General features: G+C 40.8%; 1 protein-coding gene across 1 annotated transcript in view; it reads left to right on the top strand.

The window, feature by feature from the left end:
- The window catches only part of DGKQ (diacylglycerol kinase theta), a 95,361-nt gene that overhangs the window by 46,707 nt on the left and 30,605 nt on the right, over positions 1-18,049 (top strand). Inside the window, exons 7-13 of the mRNA XM_027748065.2 lie at positions 180-248; positions 8,415-8,515; positions 9,981-10,204; positions 11,028-11,118; positions 15,764-15,818; positions 16,992-17,053; positions 17,306-17,456. Of these exons, the coding sequence (XP_027603866.1) occupies positions 180-248; positions 8,415-8,515; positions 9,981-10,204; positions 11,028-11,118; positions 15,764-15,818; positions 16,992-17,053; positions 17,306-17,456 (753 nt within the window). The remainder of the gene's footprint in view (positions 1-179; positions 249-8,414; positions 8,516-9,980; positions 10,205-11,027; positions 11,119-15,763; positions 15,819-16,991; positions 17,054-17,305; positions 17,457-18,049) is intronic.

Below are 18,049 nucleotides of genomic sequence, written 5' to 3'. Positions count from 1 at the left end.
CAATGCTGTTTTTATTGTATTAATTACTATAGGTAGAAAAAGAAAGTGTGCTTTTCTGTCTGAATCCTTTTGTGCTAGCTTGTTTGGTGGAAATTGCTCTTAAATGACAAACACCTTTTCCCTCCCCCGTAGTTCAAATTAACAGAAATCCTTTCTTTAAAATGTTTCTGTTTTCACAGATGAAGATGATGATGTTGATGGTTCAACACAGGGATCAGCAAAAGATGTCCAGATTTCAACAGATTCAAGTAAGCACAATTTTAGTAAGTGGTGAATAGTCACCCATTCCAGTCCTTATTCATATAATCTTAACTTGTATTGCCTTATGACAAAATATTAAATGCTTATTTTTCTAATGCTAGGTTTTAATTTGAGGTCCAAAGTTTTAGTCCAACACATTTATCCAAGGCCTTACAAATATCTTACTGCTATTTTCAACTGGAAGATGGGCATAATTGATAATCTGTTTATTATCCTGACAAAGAAGTCATTTCTCTCACCTTGGTAACTGAAGAAAGAAAACGTGATGTTAACAATCTGTAGAGATAAGCAACTAATTTAAAGGGCAGACAAAGCCTTTTCTTTCAAAGCCTTTTGCTTTTAGAATTACTGGATCGAAATCTTACTAAAGACACCAGGTGGATTTTTTATTTTTTTTTAATTGGGCATGTTGCAGTAATCAGGATTGAGACGGCCTAGTTGCTTCCTGTTTGGTTAAAGTCTTAAACAACTCTGCAGAGCTGCCTGGGGTTGGTATCAGCCAAACTCCTAGTTTTCAGGAAATGAAGTAAAACCACAATTTAAGGGCATCCTACCCCCATATACATATTAGTAACTAGAACAACATGGTGCTTGCTACCTAATGTAGCTGCGTGGATTGTTGTAAAAAAGGAAATTTCAAATCAATAATTTATTTTTTTTTTTAATCCTAAAGTTCTTACAAAATTAGGAGGCTAATTGTGCAAATGCTATCTGGATTTAAAAAAAATTCAGCTCAGTAAATAATTCAGTTATGGAAGTGATCTCAAGCATCCTCTTATTTCACTTTTTAAAATTTGAAACCAGTGTCTCTTAATGGTTCTAAGTAATGATTCACCACCATGCTTCCTTGTTGTGGGAAAAGGCTCTGACTAACTGCAGTTTATCTAAGAAACTTTCACTTTTTCCAGTGTTTTGAGTGGCTTAAGTGGTTGAGTGTGAGGACTGTGACATTTCAACAACTAAGCCTATTTCCCTATTGACTGTCAAAGAGAGCAAATTAAGTATCCAGATATTCAGCTGGATTGATTGAAAGAAATAGTACAGGCCAATTCAGCTTTAGTTTAGCCTTCCCAAAAGAAGGGGAAAGATGTGAAAATTTGGGGAAGGATGCAAACTTCAGAATGTCATTTGTTCATATACACTGTCTGTCTTTGGACTGGAGAAAGCAGCAGTAGATGGTACATTTTCAAGGCTCGTGTAAAGCCATTACTTGTGTTTTAAATAGAACAGTGACATTAAAAATATTGCTTCCCCTTAATGTGTTTTCACAAAACATAAGACAATGCAGGGCCCAGTAACTTTGCTATGATTTAGAAAGCTCAGTAATAACCATACTGACAAAAAGAGTCAGAAATAGCATTTAATGATAAGACAGGACAGACTGTGGTGATCAGATGCAAGGCAGATGCCATGCAGTACCAATGAGCAACCTCTTTAAATGTGACCAGCTTCCTTTATCTCCTTATCCCAGTATTTTCCCATACTTCTTTCCCAAACCACCTTGATCTCTCATTTCCCCTGCCTTTGGTTCCTCTCCTAAACTTCCCCAAACAACTCTTAATACCTCACCGGAATGCTTTTCACAGGCATCTCATATAGCCCTACCACCTGAACAACCTCCTTGGTCAGTGAGGTGGCTCCCAGAACTTCCCCTGTGGACTCATCTGGGGAGTGCCACCCCCAGACCATGGGATTGAGGACCTTGAGTCAGCTCAGGACGTGGCTTCTCTGATAACTTACCTGATAAAGTTATTAGGGGTCACCTTGTAGCTATTGTGCTTTTGTGCCTGTCTGTGTGTATAAAGTCATAACCTATCAAATTAAACACGAGTGACATGGTTGTAGTGGGCTGGACCTCTTCCACCTGTCTCTAGATAATAAATATTATAAATTTTGTTACATTTGTATAATAGGAGTCCAGAGGAAGCTGCTCATTAGCTTCTGTGTGTTGACTCAGTACCTTTGCCACATCTTTTGCAATGTTATCATGCTCTCCCTCGGGAGTGCCTGAACTCAGTTATATTCCAGAATATTGTAGCTTTTCTTAATTCCAGCTCTTTGTGTTTTAGGGGTGCATACTTTTAAAAATAAATCAGAAGAAATTGAATAATATTGGTATGTGAAGACATGCTTTTTCCATAGTAAAGAAGCCAGTAGAAAAGGGTGCAAAGCCTAGTAGACTAATACTGGAAGAAGATTTGAATTAGTGGTCTGCATTCCCTTTTGTTTCTTTCTGTTGTAATAGGCTTGTTGAGTGACGTCTAAAGTTAAAAGATCTAAATCTTAATTCTGGGAGCTTAAATATGTTAAATCAACCATGAAATTTAGTCTACCAAGATACTGAAACCAAAAGCACAAAATTTAACCCAGATTTGATAGGCACATGGAGCAGGTTTGGAAAAGGACTGTCCCTGCCCTGTGAGTCTCTCAGCACTCACTGGCTCCATGTGAACTGTCCGATTCAGTGAGTGTCTGTCTTACACAGGACAGAATTCAGCCGTCCAGAGAAAACCCGTTCTGGAGGAGGTTTTTAGAGAAATCTCTTTGAGGGAAGAAATGGGGACTGCAGTGTTGTCAGCAAACATAGGTTTCACAGCACGTCCTTCCACAGCCTCAGTTTTGCCCTGACGAGTAAGAGATAAAATGGTTTTGTGTTAGATAGACCCAAGTCACTGGCTTAGAGCTTGCTTATGTCTTGTCTCAAACCTGCTGACAGCGCAGAGCAGACCTTCACTGTAGACCTGCAAGCAGGAACAAACTGTTTTCTGGAAGAAGGAAAGACAGCATATGGGGAGGGATTTTCCCTGTAAAGATACTTGGGAAAATGTTCAGCTTTCATAAAAAGGGTCACTGTGTTCTGCTCTAACTGCTTACAGATAACATGTCACATTTTTCTCTGAAACATGATTTGAGTGGATTTGAAGCTGGTGAAACCAGATCGAGTGGTGATACATATGGCAGATGCTTGAAGAAGCTCTGAAAAGCAAGAGGAGAAGGGTGAAAAAGTGGCAGCCAGAATGGGAGGATGGCTGTTAATGCAGATTTGTGCTTCACAATTGTCTTGAAAGTAGGGGAGTTTGAGCTGCTCATGAAAACAAGTTAAGAGAAGGGACACACCTGCAAATAGCTCTCCTGGAAGATGAAGAGCTGGATAAAGCAAGAACCTAGGATTCTGAAAGACTGTCTTCAAGGCCAATAAGAGAAAAAATACACAGTTCTTAAAAAGCTTAATGCTGCCTTGTAGCTTATGAATACTAATACTGAAATAAACCAAAATTTGTTAGTCCACTGTTGTAATATGAAGCAGCAGTAGAGAAGGAGAGCAGAAAGCATGTGGATAACAGAAGTTTTGTTTGGAAGAATGGTTCTTGTTAAGCTGTGTTGCTAGAATTTAATCTTTTAAGAGTGATTTCACCAATAGGTTTGCTGTAGACCTCTAGCTTTCTTCAGTGGCAAAAATACTCAGGACTGCATCATTTTCCTGTCTCAGTCTCAAACCACATATAAGTCTTTTCAGAAGCCATGTCCTGTCTGTGGGGATTTGGAAGTCAAAGGGAACATGAACTTTGGACTCATCAAATGCTGTTTATCCTTTTCCCAGGAAGACTTGGTATCTTAGCCTCCAAAATCAAATTCCGTAATTTGGTAAATTATGCCTGAGGTTGACCTTTTGTAGTTATTTCCCCTTGAAAAGCATGAATAACAGGTTATTTTCAGCTCAGTATCACATGCTAAGAAAGAAATTAGTGTGTTTTTCAGGAGAAAGTCCTGATACTGTGTAGTCTAATCCAACAGGAAAAGATAAGACACTTACCAGTGAAGTGTCGGTATTGCAAAACAGGGAGTAACTCCTTTAAATACCAAAATTTGATATGTGCATCTGTTGCATATTAGCCCGAGTTTGTTATTTTTAATATATATACTGAGTAGGGGTATGTAGACTTCATGTCTGTAATTGGATCATTTTCTAATATTTAAAAATTGCAACAGGTGGAAGAAAAGGCCTTATCTAACTTTAGAAGTGGTTATAGTTGATCTTCTTGCCAAGGCTAGTTAGACAAATCAGACTGGCATGAGACACCCCTTGACTTACATGTGTTGGATGTGCTCTTCACATCCCTGCTTCAGTGGGGAAGTGTCCTTCTAGATGACTAGTTGCAGTATTTAGCTGTTTGTTCTTTTGTTGATGTGTTCCCAGAAGCTTGTGTGCAAGCAAGCCGTCTTTCATCAGGTTGCAGTAAAAGTGTCCCTTGTGAGGAGGACAGTGGCAAAGTTGAACATGATTTCTGTTTTGTGTGATGGATACCAGATTACCTTAAGGAGACAGGGCTGAGCATAAATGTGTATTTAGCTAAGGAATGTGCTTGAGCTTAGGACACTACTACTGCTCTGTAGATCTAAACTTCTCCTTGTAAACCAGTTTTATGTATAAGAGTCAAGCCAGCTTTTTGAAACATTCGACTGGCCTTAAGACACAGAGAGATCATAAAAAATTCTCCAGTTAAAATTGCTAGGGATTCTCTCGTGCCAGCTAGTATCTCATAAGAGCAGACTACAAAGGCACTTCGAATGAAAACATGTACTAGAACTTGGATGAATGTTTTTATTCTCAGATGGTTGTCTACCCTCTGGATTGCTAGAGATAACAGTGGAGATTTTGATAATGTTATTAAAGTCCATACTCAGAACATCAGTTGTGCTGTCAGTAACCAGTGTTTGCTGTGTTTTTTCAAGTTGTGTTAGCTCTAAAGCTAAGGTCACATAGGACACAGTGTGTCTTTGTTAAAGTTTGTCTATGCTACAGTTACCATGGTGATCACTCTGGCAAAAATCTGTTTCTAAAAGATTTTCACTTTGTCTGGCATAAATCTAGCAGGGTTTAGAGGGGTGGATCTTCTGAGGCATGCTATAGTCTCAATGGAATGGCAGTAGAGTTTCAAGGGTACTTTAGAAGTAAAAGTTGATGGTATTTAAATCTTCCTTATATTGTGACTAAAAAGAATTTGACAGAAGCAACCACTGCATAGATAATTGGAGAACTGAAAATCCAAATTCAACTGGTAATACTACTTTTCATATTAACAAAAATACTTTAAAAGTCACAGTGTGTCATACCATATGTCCCAAACTCACTTCCCCAGTAGCATTATTCATTTCCATTGCTGTAAAGAGTGTACATTGCACATGGAAATTTTGTCATTATTTTCCTTAAACAGACATAAAAAGTTTCAGATAACTACTTTCAAAAGAGCACTGAGGGAATAGTCATATTGGAAAGAAGAAATTAGAGCTGTGCTTCCAAAGGTCATTCTTCTTGACAGGGGCCAGAAGTAAACCTGCACAACCAGAAACCCAAAGATCTGTAATGTTGTAGATACTGTGTAGAAAGAAGGAAATTTTTTTTTTGTCCTTCAGTTTGGCTTTCATGTAGGATTTAGCTGTTTTCCTTCCTGCTTAAACCCTTTGTGCTTTCGTATCAATGTCCAAGAGAAAAACAGTAACAAATGGGCCTCAAGGACCTGTGCTGGGACCAGATTGTTTAATATCTTCATCAGTGACAAATAGTGGGATTGAGTGCACCCTCAGTAAGTTTGTGGATGACACCAAGCTGAGTGGTGCAGGTGCCCCAGAGGGAAGGGGTGCCCTACAGAGGGACCTTGACAGGCTTGAGGAGTGGGCCCACATGCAAACCTGATGAAGTTCAACAACTGGGACAACTGCAAGGTGCTGCACGTGGGCTGGGGCAGCCCCCAGTATCAATACAGGCTGGGGGATGAAGGGATCAAGAGCAGCCCTGCCAAGAAGGACTTTGGGGTGCTGGAGGATGAAAAATTGAATGCAACTCAACAGTGTGCACTTACAGCCCAAGAAGCCAGCTGCATCTGGGGCTGCATCTAAAGCAGCATGGCCAGCAGGACAAGGAATGGGATTCCACCCCTCTGTTCCACTCTCATGAGACCCCACCTGGAACACTGCGTCCAGCTCTGCGATCCTCAGCACAGGAAGGACATTGACCTGTCAGAGTGAGTCCAGAGGAGACCACCAAGATCATTAGAGGGATGGAACACCCCCTCTAAGAGCTAAGAGAGAGGCTAAGAGAGCTGGGGTGGTTCAGCCTGGAGAAGGGAAGGCACTAGGGGCACCTTATTGCAGCCTGTCAATACTTAAAGGGGGCTTTAAGTAAGAAGACTTTGGAGGATGAGAGGTTTTACTGGTGACTACTTTGCTGTCTAATGGGTTCTTTGTTACCTAGTGATATCGTCCTTGTACACACATTGTGCCATGCCCAGTGGAATTGTTAATTAAGAAAGGCCATAAGAAGTGAACAAGTCTACATAGAAAAAGAAGTCCAAGTGTAGCTTTCACATCTCAAAATAAAGAGATGTAAGTGTCATGAGAATTAAGGTAGAAGGATTTTTCTTTGAGGGTTAATCTCATTTTAAAAGGACTGCTTTCAAACGTAGTATTAGATGAACCTTTAGTTCTGTGGAGTCTGCTTTTGAGTGACTGAAGTTGCAGAATGTGCACTGAAACAGGAATAAGATTAGACACAGTGTGCATTCAGGTGGTTCAAGAAGGGTAGCACTGAAGTGTCCTTGCAAAGTAGTTATTCACTGCAGTCTTGCCTCATACCCTGCCACTGCAGCATTGAGATACCCCATGATGCACATTTCTGCCTGGGAGTCTTGCTTGCTTTCTTCAGCCATCGGTTTAGAGGTGATTTGGTGTTTTTGTTCTGCCAGTTACAGCTCTCCTTTTTAATCCTTCTATGGCAAATGGTAGTTGGCTCCTGTGTTCCATTGAACCTAAATGCCGATGTTATTTGAGAGGAGAAGTATTTTATTCTGTACTACAAAGTATTTCCAAACTGTAAGAAAGTAGACTCCAGCATATAATGGATCTCCTTTACCATGTTAACAGACTGCATGATTAACCAGTCATGTAGGCATTGCAGCTGGTGTATGAGGCTTTCACTTAATATTTCTAACATCTCAAGACTGCAAGTGATAGCTTCTAGCGATTTTATTACTTTGTGATGAATGCAGGTGTACAGATTTATGATGAGATCAGAATCTGTAACATTGTGCTATATATACAAAGAGTGACTTCTGTTAACAGTTCAGTCCAACACTGCAATAAGAAGGGCAGATTCTGTCAGTGAAGAATAGTCATGTCTGCTGTAAAGCATGAGCTCTGTGGGGAGAGAAACCTGCAAAGAACAAGCAAAACTGAGCATCTTATCAGGTATCTTCATAAAGATGTGATCAGGAGAGGACACAAGGTCTGTCTTCCTGAAGTTTCCTATTTGATCTCGATTGGTTAATTTACTTTCCTTTCCACATACAGGTGGTAAGGACACATGTAATGGACTAGTAATATTAATTTGTTCCTAAAACCTCTCAAAAGCTTCCTGTTCTTTGAGAATTTGATTGCACTTTGCTATTGCTCTTAAAATAGTCACTTAAGTAAGAGAGAGACTTTGTCATACAGCTGACTGAGTCATAACTCATCTTTCTCAAAGGTGAACCTGAAATCCTTCAGTCTTCACCCTTTCAGAGATGTCTGTGCAACAACCTGTGCTCGACGGCTTGAGCATGGACTTGATAAAGCTTTAGTGAAGTGAAAGACAGCAAAGGGTTGAAGTTCATTTGCTGTACCTTCTTTCTTCTAGATTTTCAGTTGTCCCTGTATTTTCTCCTGTTACCTGTACAATTAGCCAGCTATTTTAAGGACTTTCTTCAGAAACGTGCTCTCAGAACTGTCAGTGCTTTGGGAGCTGTTCTGAAGGGAATGGCACTTGTGTCTTGGTCTTTGAGTTGTTCAACTGGTCAGTTATAAATTCAGTCTTGAATGGTGAGGATGAAGAAGTGGAAACATAAACAGTATAGTTATATGTAAGCACTTATAGCAAAAGCCAGGATAAAACTATAGTTAGTTGAAATACTCTTTCCTCTTTCCTCTGTGAATTTACCCATGTTTTAAATGAACAGTAACAGAACAGAAATTAAAATATTCAGCCTCAAAGCTTGTCAAGAAGAAACATTTCAGTGGGTTAAAAGCAGATTTTTAGTAGTTCCATTATACCCTTTCTATTCAGGTAGCTTTATGATTCGTGGGTGTGTTATTGAAATACAGTAATTGTTTCCATTTAGGTAAACAAACATTGAAGATATTTGATGGGAATGATGCAGTGAAACGCAATCAATTTCGACTGATTTCAGTTCCGAGGATTGCAAAAAATGAAGAAGTTGTGGTAAGATACCTGGTGCAGGTCAATATTCCAAGGTGATAAAGGGGCATATGATTACATGTTACAGTAGTCAGAAGCTAACAGTTTTACAAATCTAAATCAAAGAAAATCTGTAAATGGGCTGTCTAATTACAATGTAATTAATGTCTTCATGTAGTGCTCTTATTTTAGAGCATCTGAAGAAAGGGTGGCTTACACATCTCTAGTATAATGGGGACCACAGTGTATCACATTTTAAGCAGTCATTCTCCTTCTCTGTGTGACTCTGAAGTCTGATATTACTAATGTGAGCAATACTGGATAACCAGCTCCTTGGATCTTACTCCTTCACTATAGTAGTTAGTGGTTTGGTGTTTATCCTGAACAGCCACCAATGTTGCACTTGAGTTAATCAGCTGTGAGCACTGAAGCATACTATAGTTCTCTCTGCTCCTTGGCTGTGAAAGTAATGAATTATTGATCACATACTGGTCACTCACTGGTTTTTCCACTGCTCCATCTGGGGTGGAAAAATTACTCAGTACTAAATCAGGTGTACTGTACAGATCGTAATTTACTGGACTAGGCAGAGACCCCACACTGTGCAGAAATAAAGCCTGGAGGGGGAAGGGGGTGGTGCACAGGAGAACTGAGCATGTCGAGGTCTCAGTCATAAAGGACTTGGAGGAGTATTCTGGAGAATTTATTACTTCAGAATTTTGACAGTTTAAAACTAAAGGTCATTAAGATTTTTATCTTGATGCTGTGCTGAAAATCAAGAGGAATTTTGAAAATGGAGTGTAGTGTTCTGCATGTCTAAGATCTTTAAGGAAAACTGTGCAGAGGGCTGAAAGCACTTTTTTATTTAGGAGTGCTACTTGCTTTTCAAGCACATTTTATCAGACAGCTGTTTTTAATACCAGTTCTCACAAGTGAGTTACTGGGCTGTATTGACTGCAGCATCTGTGTTAGCAGAGGTGCTGCAGGCATGAGCATGGATGTAAAATTCCTGTGACTGCATGCATCTTGCAAGGACAGATCTTACTTTTCCTCTTCAGAGGTGTTCAGGGCAGACTTGTGGCTGAGAAACTCTCTAATTTTCTATATCCCCTTAGTGCAAAAAGATTGAGTAGGCAGAGTTGGGCACGATCAAATGTAATTTACCATTTTCCTTGTGCAGCAAGTGTAGCTTTACTGGTGCTGAATTTTTGTATCTGGTTTTAAAATGACTATCATTTGCCAAAAATACTGTGGACTGTGTTCAAATCCATTGATATCTCAAGTTTTCTTTTTTCATGCTCACTAAAATTTGTTTTCAAAACTTCACTCTTGTTTTAGTTTTTTGCCATTGCTGTTTATCTACAGCTCTGAGCTTAAAGCATGCATTAAAGGTCCATTTCACAAATAAGGTATTTATAAATGTCTGTGTCTACACATGTCTTAATGGTGTCTTTTCAAGTAGATGTTAATTTATCTTGCTGTGTTTTAGGAGGCTGCTTTGAGGGCGTACTATATAAATGATGACCAGCAGGAGTACGAGCTGCAGACCTTCACGCAGCAGGTGCTGCTCTCTGATGATGTTATCAACAGGAACGATGCTGCAGAGGACAGCAACTTGGGCTCAGTGTTCCGAGAATCCGTTCCTGAAGCTTGGATCATCAGAGCCAAACCAAAGGACGAGGAAGTGATCAGAATTTATCCTGCCTGGCTAAAGTGAGTATTTTCCTACTTGATCACAAGGCTATGCTGCTTGGCTACATTTGTCTGCTGTAGTCTAGCCCTGTTTGTTTCAGTTATTGAAGCTGCAGAAGTATAGCAGAGAAAGTAGTTTCCTTTTCTGTGTTTCAGGATCCTTCTGTTCATTTCTCTGAATGAGTAATATGCATATTATTCATTTCCATGCCTGGAAAGTCTTGGGTTTCTTTACAGGCATGGAACATAGTGTACAGCTTCTGCAGTTCTATTTTCATGTATTTGGTCAGGAAGATGCAACTTCACATTAACTATATCTGTAAACAAATGATGGCATGCACTTGTCACTTGAAAAACTGATTGATTTTTTTTTAAGAAATATGAAGTAGGAAGAACTACAGTGTAAGTTCCCATGTGAGATTAGGAGGAAAAAAAATAAAGGAAAAAAAATAACTGTTCCATTTACCACTGAGACAGTATAAATTTTAAGCATATTTGGCAGTGAAAACAAAATGGTCTGGTGACCTTTCCATTTCTGAAGAGCTGTGGGATCGATCAGATTTAACCATTTGTTCAGTTTGCTGTTGCAACTACACTGCCAAATTTTATGAAAGACTTGAAGGTAATTTTGTGTATAAGAGGAAACTAATTAGCAGTGCTACAATTGTAATTACCAGTTCCTTGAGATGAAAGTCTTTTCTTGTCTGTAGCACTGATACTGCATCTGCCATGAGTCTCAGTGAACAACTTTCTTCAACTAATGCAAATTTGACACCTAGGTAAAAAAGGTACACACAGGATAGGTCAAATGATTGTCCTAAAATAAGTATTTCTTTTCTCTTAGGGTGGGAATGGCATATGTTTCTCTACGAGTAAATAAGGATAGCACGGTGCAGACTGTGATCAAAGAAGTGCTTCCATTACTTGGAAGGCAGGTAACTGAAAGATCCCAAGCCTGTCCATATACCACCTGAGTGACCCTGAAGTGGGGTGCATATATTTTTCTCTTCAGAAGAACTGTAATTCCTTCGTTTGCAGTTAATGTACATGATTTTAGTGTGGCAGATGATCTCGTGTGACTGGCACGCTGCTCAGAGCTTTATGCATTTTTCCTGGTAGGCACAGTTCCTCTGTACTGGAGGGTACCGTCAGTCTTTCTGGGTCAAGCAGATATTCTTGTATGAACACAGAATCAGTGTTCATACACTTCTAATCTTACCTTATTAGAAAACTGGCAGTCACTGTTAGGATGATCATGCTTGTCTCGTGATTCTTTGTGCTGCTCTGCAAAGGAAATCAAAGAATCACAGAGCATCTCAAGCTGTAAAGGACCCATAATGATTACCGAGACCAACTTCTTGTTCCTTGCAGGACTACTTAAAACCAAAGTGTATGACTAACAGCACTGTTCAGACATTCCTTGAATTCTCACAGACTTGGTGCCATGAACACTTCCCTGGGGATCTTGTCCCAGTGGTCGGCCATCCTCTCAGCGAAGAACCTTTTCCGAATGACTAGTTCGAACTTGCCTTGATGCAGCTTTGTTCTCTTTCTTTGGGTCCTATCACTTGTCACCAGAGAGAGGAGATCAGCACTTCTCCCTTCGCTGCCTCCCTTCAGGGAGATGTTAATTGTGGTGAGGTCACCCCTCAGCCTCTTCTTCTCCAAGGTGAACAAGCCAAGTGCCTCCTAAGTCCTGAGCTTGAGTTTTTTCATCATCTTGGTCGCCCTGCTTTGGACACACTCAAATGGTTTGATGTCCTTCTTACATTGAGGCACCCAAAACTGCACACTGTACTTGAGATGGGGCTGCCCCACTGCAGAGCAGAGGAGCACGATCATTTTCCTCGACTGGCTGGTGATGCTGATGCCCCCTAGGACACAGTTGGCCCTCCTGGCTGCCAGGGCACTGCTGACTCAGATTCAACTTGCCATCAACCCCATCCATGAGGTCTTTCTGCAGGACTGCTCTCCAGCTCTCCTCCCCAAGTCTGTATTTTTAACCAGGCTTACTTACCCCGTCCTAGGGGGATCTGACAGTTGTTCCTGTTAAATTTCATACGGTTGGTGATTGCCCAGCTCTCTAGCCTATGCAGATCTCCCTGTAAGGGTCCCCTATCCTCAAGGGAGCCCACAGCTTCTCCCAACTTAGTATCATCAGCAAACTCACCTCCTGTTCATTTGATGCCTGTATCCAGACAATTTATATAAACATGAAAGAGTGATGGTCCTAAAATTGAGCCCCGGGAAACCACACGGGTGACTGGCCACCAGTCTGATGTAACCCCATATACTCTAATGCTTTGAGCCTGACTCGTCAGCCAATTGCTCACCCAATGCAGTATGGACTTGTCTAGCTCTGTTCTGGACAGGTTATCCAGAAGGATATTGTGAGGGACAGTAACAAAGGCTTTGCTAAAATCCAAACCCTCTACATTCACTGGCTTCCCTTGGTCAGCTAGGTAGGTGACCTTGTCATAAAAGGAAATTAAATTTGTCAAACACTACCTTCCCCTCACAAACCCGTGCTGACTGTGACTGATGACTTCATTGTCTCTCCAGTATTTTTCAAATACTCCCCAGAATAACCATCTCCATGATTTTACCAGGCACTGAAAGAGATTGACAGGGTCTTCCTTTTTGCCCTTCCTGAACAGTGGAACAGCACCTTGCCATTGACTGGGACCTTTCCAGATTCCCTAGACCATTGAAAGACAATGGAGAGAGGTCCCATGATGACATTGTCCTGGTCTTTCAGTAGCCTGGATGAATTCCATCTGACCCTACTGATTCATGTGCCCTGGGCTGAAGCAGCAAGTCTCAAACAAGGTCAGGGTTGGCTGGGAGTCCCAGAGCTCATCACTGGTGTTGGACAGAAGTGAAGAAGGCATTGAATGTCTCCACTTTGTTTACATCCCTATTTTTGAGGTGACGAACCTCATGAGGTAACAGATCAATATTATCTCTGATCTTACTTTTGCTAGTGATATATTGACAATATCCCTTATTGTTGTCTTTCACAATGCTTGACTCAATTGGAGTTCAAGGCCAACTTGAACTCCAGTAGAGCTTTGGCTGCAGAAATTTTCTCCTTTCGGTGGCAAGCAGCATCTCTGTACTCCTCAAGGACTGCAAGGAAGGACTTGAGGCTGAAACAAAACCATATTCTTTTGGAAATGATTAGATACATCTTGTACTCTTGTAGATGCGCATGTTTTCCTCAGAAGATGGTCTCTTTTCAATCTGCCTGCCCTTTTGTCCTTCTTAGAGTTGGTGCCAAAATAGCATGACTTTTAGAATCATAGAATCATAGAATCATAGAATCGATTGGGTTGGAAAAGACCTCCGAGATCATCGAGTCCAACCCTTGGTCCAAATCCAGTCCATTTACTAGATCATGGCACTCAGTGCCACGTCCAATCTGCGCTTAAAAATCTCCAGGGATGGTGAATCCACCACCTCTTTGGGCAGCCCATTCCAATGCCTGATTACTCTCTCTGTAAAGAATTTTCTCCTGATATCCAACTTAACTTTCCCCTGGCGGAGCTTAAGCCCGTGCCCCCTTGTCCTATTGCTGAGTGCCTGAGAGAAGAGACCAACCCCCACCTGGCTGGAACTTCCCTTCAGGTAGTTATAGACGGCGATGAGGTCACCTCTGAGCCTCCTCTTCTCCAGGCTAAACAACCCCAGCTCCCTCAGCCTCTCCCCATAGGACTTATGCTCCAGTCCCTTCACCCGCCTTGTTGCTCTTCTCTGGACCCGCTCCAGCACCTCAATATCCTTTCTGAACTGAGGGGCCCAGAACTGAACACAATACTCAAGGTGTGGCCTCACCAACGCAGAGTACAGGGGAAGGATCACTTCCCTGCTCCTGCTGGCCACGCTATTTTTGATCCAGGACAAGATCCCATTGGCCTTCTTGGCCACCTGGGCACACTGTTGGCTCATGTTGAGCTTCCTGTCAATTAGTACCCCCAGGTCCCTTTCTGCCTGGCTGCTTTCCAGCCACTCTGTGCCCAGCCTGTAGCGCTGCAGGGGGTTGTTGTGGCCAAAGTGCAGGACCCGGCACTTGGCTTTATTGAACTTCATCCCATTGGAATCAGCCCATCTCTCAAGTCTATCCAAGTCTGCAGAGCCCTCCTGCCTTCCAGCAGGTCGACACTCCCTCCCAGTTTGGTGTCATCAGCAAATTTGCTGATGATGGACTCAATCCCCTCATCTAAATCATCAATAAAGATATTAAACAGGACTGGACCCAACACAGACCCCTGGGGAACATTTTAGTAGAATTTTAGTAGAATGGAGACACAAAACTGTAGCATGCACAGCAGCTGGGGCTTGTCAGCACACCAGCAGATCAACACACCTCTGCTGCACCATGGAACAGCCATGCTTCACAGAGGGTGACTTCTGCCTTCTGTGGTTATTGACAGGGTACACAGGAACATGCGTGTGGCTATCTCTCTGCAGTAGGTGATAAGTGTAGATCTCTGTCTCGGTGTACCCAGCTGTGTAATGCAGGCAGCTTGTTTTGCACCGCAGCATAGTTCTAGGATTTGTTGACAGTCCATTTCCTCAAGTGCTGTGGACCTCTTAATAAAAATTTGAACAACTGTCTGCAAAATTTTGTCTCACCTGAAAAAAGTAACTGTCAAACAGTATAGTTGGATACTCTGTTTGGAAAAGATCTTCACATCTGTGTGTTTGGGAAGCTGACTGTATGCTGTAAAAGACTCAATTCTTAGGCACAATTGCGATTTCTCCAATAGTGATAATTTTTAAAGGCTCTTCTCATTTCCCTGTAAAAAGATGCGCATACAGGAAATTTCTTTTTAATATCCAGAATTTGCCCATGATGAAGATCCTCTCGAAGTCACTTTCATCAAATATCAGGCAAAGCACATGTAGGAAATTGAGGTTCTTAACACCCCCATTCATGGCATGTAGGATTTTTCTCTTGAGTTTCAAGGCCACAAATTAAGGCACTTCTTCAGTCCTCAGAGTCACATGTTTTCAGGGTTTCAATAATTGTAGTAAATGGTTCAACTCTTGACTGTGCCAGCTTTTCTGGTCCAGCTGCAAGGCACTTGAGTGGTGTCTGGCAGAAGCTTGGAGAAGAGACTGTGGCACATGTAAGAGATCACTGCCTGTGGAGTTGTCCCAGGTGAGGGAGAATGGTCAGCTGCTTTTGCCAAGCCTAGTCCCTGGGCCATGTTCTCAAAGAGCAGGTTTATTCCCAGTGCTGCATGCTTTCTCTGGAAGGGCACTCAGGAAATACCCTGGATGAGCTGCTGATTGCTGAAGCAGGAGTAGAATTAACTGTGCTGGCCAGGTGCCACTTCATAATGTGGCTGCAAGGATGCCAGTGTATTTAAGGGCATGGGAGCCTGGTGCCATGAGCATGTAAAATGAAGATTATTCCTGACTCAGATGGAGTTGGTTAGAGGAAGAACGTCGTGATTTGATTTAAAATTGTTTAATTTTCATTCTCTGTGTGTACAGTGTATAACACAATAACGTAAACATCTGGCAAAATTATGTTGTTCAGAAACTGCATTTACATGTTGCATCTTTTGGCAGACAGAGTGCCTCCAGAATTTCAAATTGGTAGAAGTGCTTATGGGCAGTAAGCAAGGTAAGTGAAGGAGCATTGGTCAAAGACACATCTGTAACTGATCTTCAAGGGGTTTTTTTCCCATTCCAACGCAGTTGCAGTTCATTTTTTACAAAAAAAAAGACACTAATGAAGCTTCATAATGATGTTGAAATACTTCATCAGAAGTGATGCTGGTCCTCCTCAGTTTTGTGTGCCCTCTGAGAATAAGGTTCCCTTCTCTTTCTTTGTTCTCACATAAAAACTTACTTGTGGTTTCTGGTGGGTATTGACACTTTGTCCTGTTTTGGGGAGCTGTGTTTGACTGACATAATTGCAGTTATTTATTAAAGATTAATTCTAAAGTTCAAATGACTCCCTCCATCTCTCTTCTTTCCCCTGACACAACCCCCAAACAAGAGTAAGTTTGAGTCCTAAGATAGTCCATAGATAGTCCAAATAATATGTGTGTGTGTTAGGAAGTACAGAAATCTGCAGTCCTGGCATTGCTCAAGTGTTCTGTGATCCTGCAGGAGCTGTGCTGGTGTTCTCCAAGTTCACGTCCCTTTGTGCTTCAGTATTCTTAAGGTTGTACAGAGAGATAAATAAAGCCATTGAAGTAGTCTGATCTCTGACCATAGCTTTGTAGTTCAGGAACTGGCTCGATACTTTTCTTTATGTGTGAACATTATCAGGCAGTTGTTTTGTAAGGTTATTGTAGCCTTGTGAACGTCTTAACCTTGGTTGGTTTCTGGTGCTCGATTTTAAAGTATCATTTGCAAACTTACTTTGACTGGAAGTTGTTAGAATTCTTTTAGTATTTTGATAAAACACAGGAGTAGGTTATTAATGTAACTGTTAGTGAATATAGTTTTAAGATCTTCTGTCAAGGAGTTTAGACTGTTAATTAAAGTACTGCTTGTATTTTGAGTAGGTCCAGGCTGTTTCTGCCTTTCTTTAAAGGAGGGTGGTGTTTAGGAAATGTGAAAAAACTCAGACTGTTCCAAGCACTAAGTGTTTTTTCTGTTGAATAATGAGTAGTTCAGGTCACCATGGTCTTTTTTGTTGAAGTTAGTTATATGCAGAGCTGTACTTTTCCCCTAATTTTTTTCTTTCTTTCTTTCTTTCTTTCTTTCTTTTTTTTTGTGTGTTTAATTGAGCCTGATAATAATTTACATTGCTTTCTAACATCATCAATGTTCTTGCTGTCTCCAGTTCAGCGCATGGTTTTGGACAATCAAGAACTGATTCTTAACAGATTCAAGGACATACGAAAGGTAAATCTGAAAAAAAAAACAACCCACAACCATGATCCTTTTATTTTATAGAGAGTCCCCTTTCTTACAGAAAAAGTGAGTGTTCATTTACCCCCCAAGCTGTAGAGAAGCTAAGATCTTGAGGTTTGCTTCTGTTTGTGATATTCTTTAGGCATAGAGGATGTGATTGCTAAGTGCAGAACTGTTTTGGATTTTGTTTCACGGTATCTTTTTGCCAAATGTCGCGTCATTTATTTTCCTTTATTTTGGTAGACTTCAATACGTCAGATGAATCAAACAAGATTTTACATTGTGGAAAACAGTAAATCCATTGTGCAAGTAAATTTGTTTGTTGGTGGCCTTCCACCTCAGCTTTCTGCTGAAGAATACACAAATATTCTCAAGGAAGAATTAGCTATCAAAAGTAAGTAAACAGGTGCATTTTCAGATACTTTAACTTGTACAGAACAAAATGTAGCATCTATTGCTCCTTTTTATTTTTATTTTTTTTTATTTTTTCTGACCTTATTTAAAAAATTATTCTGCCTCGTACTCTCATGGAGGCTTTTTTTTCTGAGTTACAAGCATCACTCTTTTAAAGAACTGTACGTACCTTAAACCATTCAGATTATGCCAGTGCAGTTTAATTCCCTGTACATGAATGTCCCTTTCCTTTATTAACCTCTGACGCTTTTTGTGTGGGTTGTTCTCCACATTATTCTTGGACTTCGTGTCTGGTCATGGAGGAGTGTGAGCAGTGTTTGTACACATATATGGACAAGCACATATATGCACACATATATGGACTCAGGGAAAAGAATTTATTTTTCTTTTTCAAAGAAGTGTAATTGATTTTTCGTAATAGTCCTTCAACCAACGCTTTCTATAAACAGTGGCAGGAATGCATCATGATTTTTGTTTCGGGAAACGAAGCGTTTTTCCCAATCTTTTATGTAACTTCAAGAGGAATTAAACTTAAAATGCTAGAAAGAATTCATAGTCACCTTTTATGAAAAT

The sequence above is a fragment of the Pipra filicauda genome, unplaced genomic scaffold (genome assembly GCF_003945595.2).
Source record: "Pipra filicauda isolate LSUMZ 115617 unplaced genomic scaffold, ASM394559v2 scaffold11_size5308982_pilon, whole genome shotgun sequence".
Lineage (NCBI taxonomy): Eukaryota > Metazoa > Chordata > Aves > Passeriformes > Pipridae > Pipra > Pipra filicauda.
This window is presented reverse-complemented; position numbering and strand designations above follow the sequence as displayed.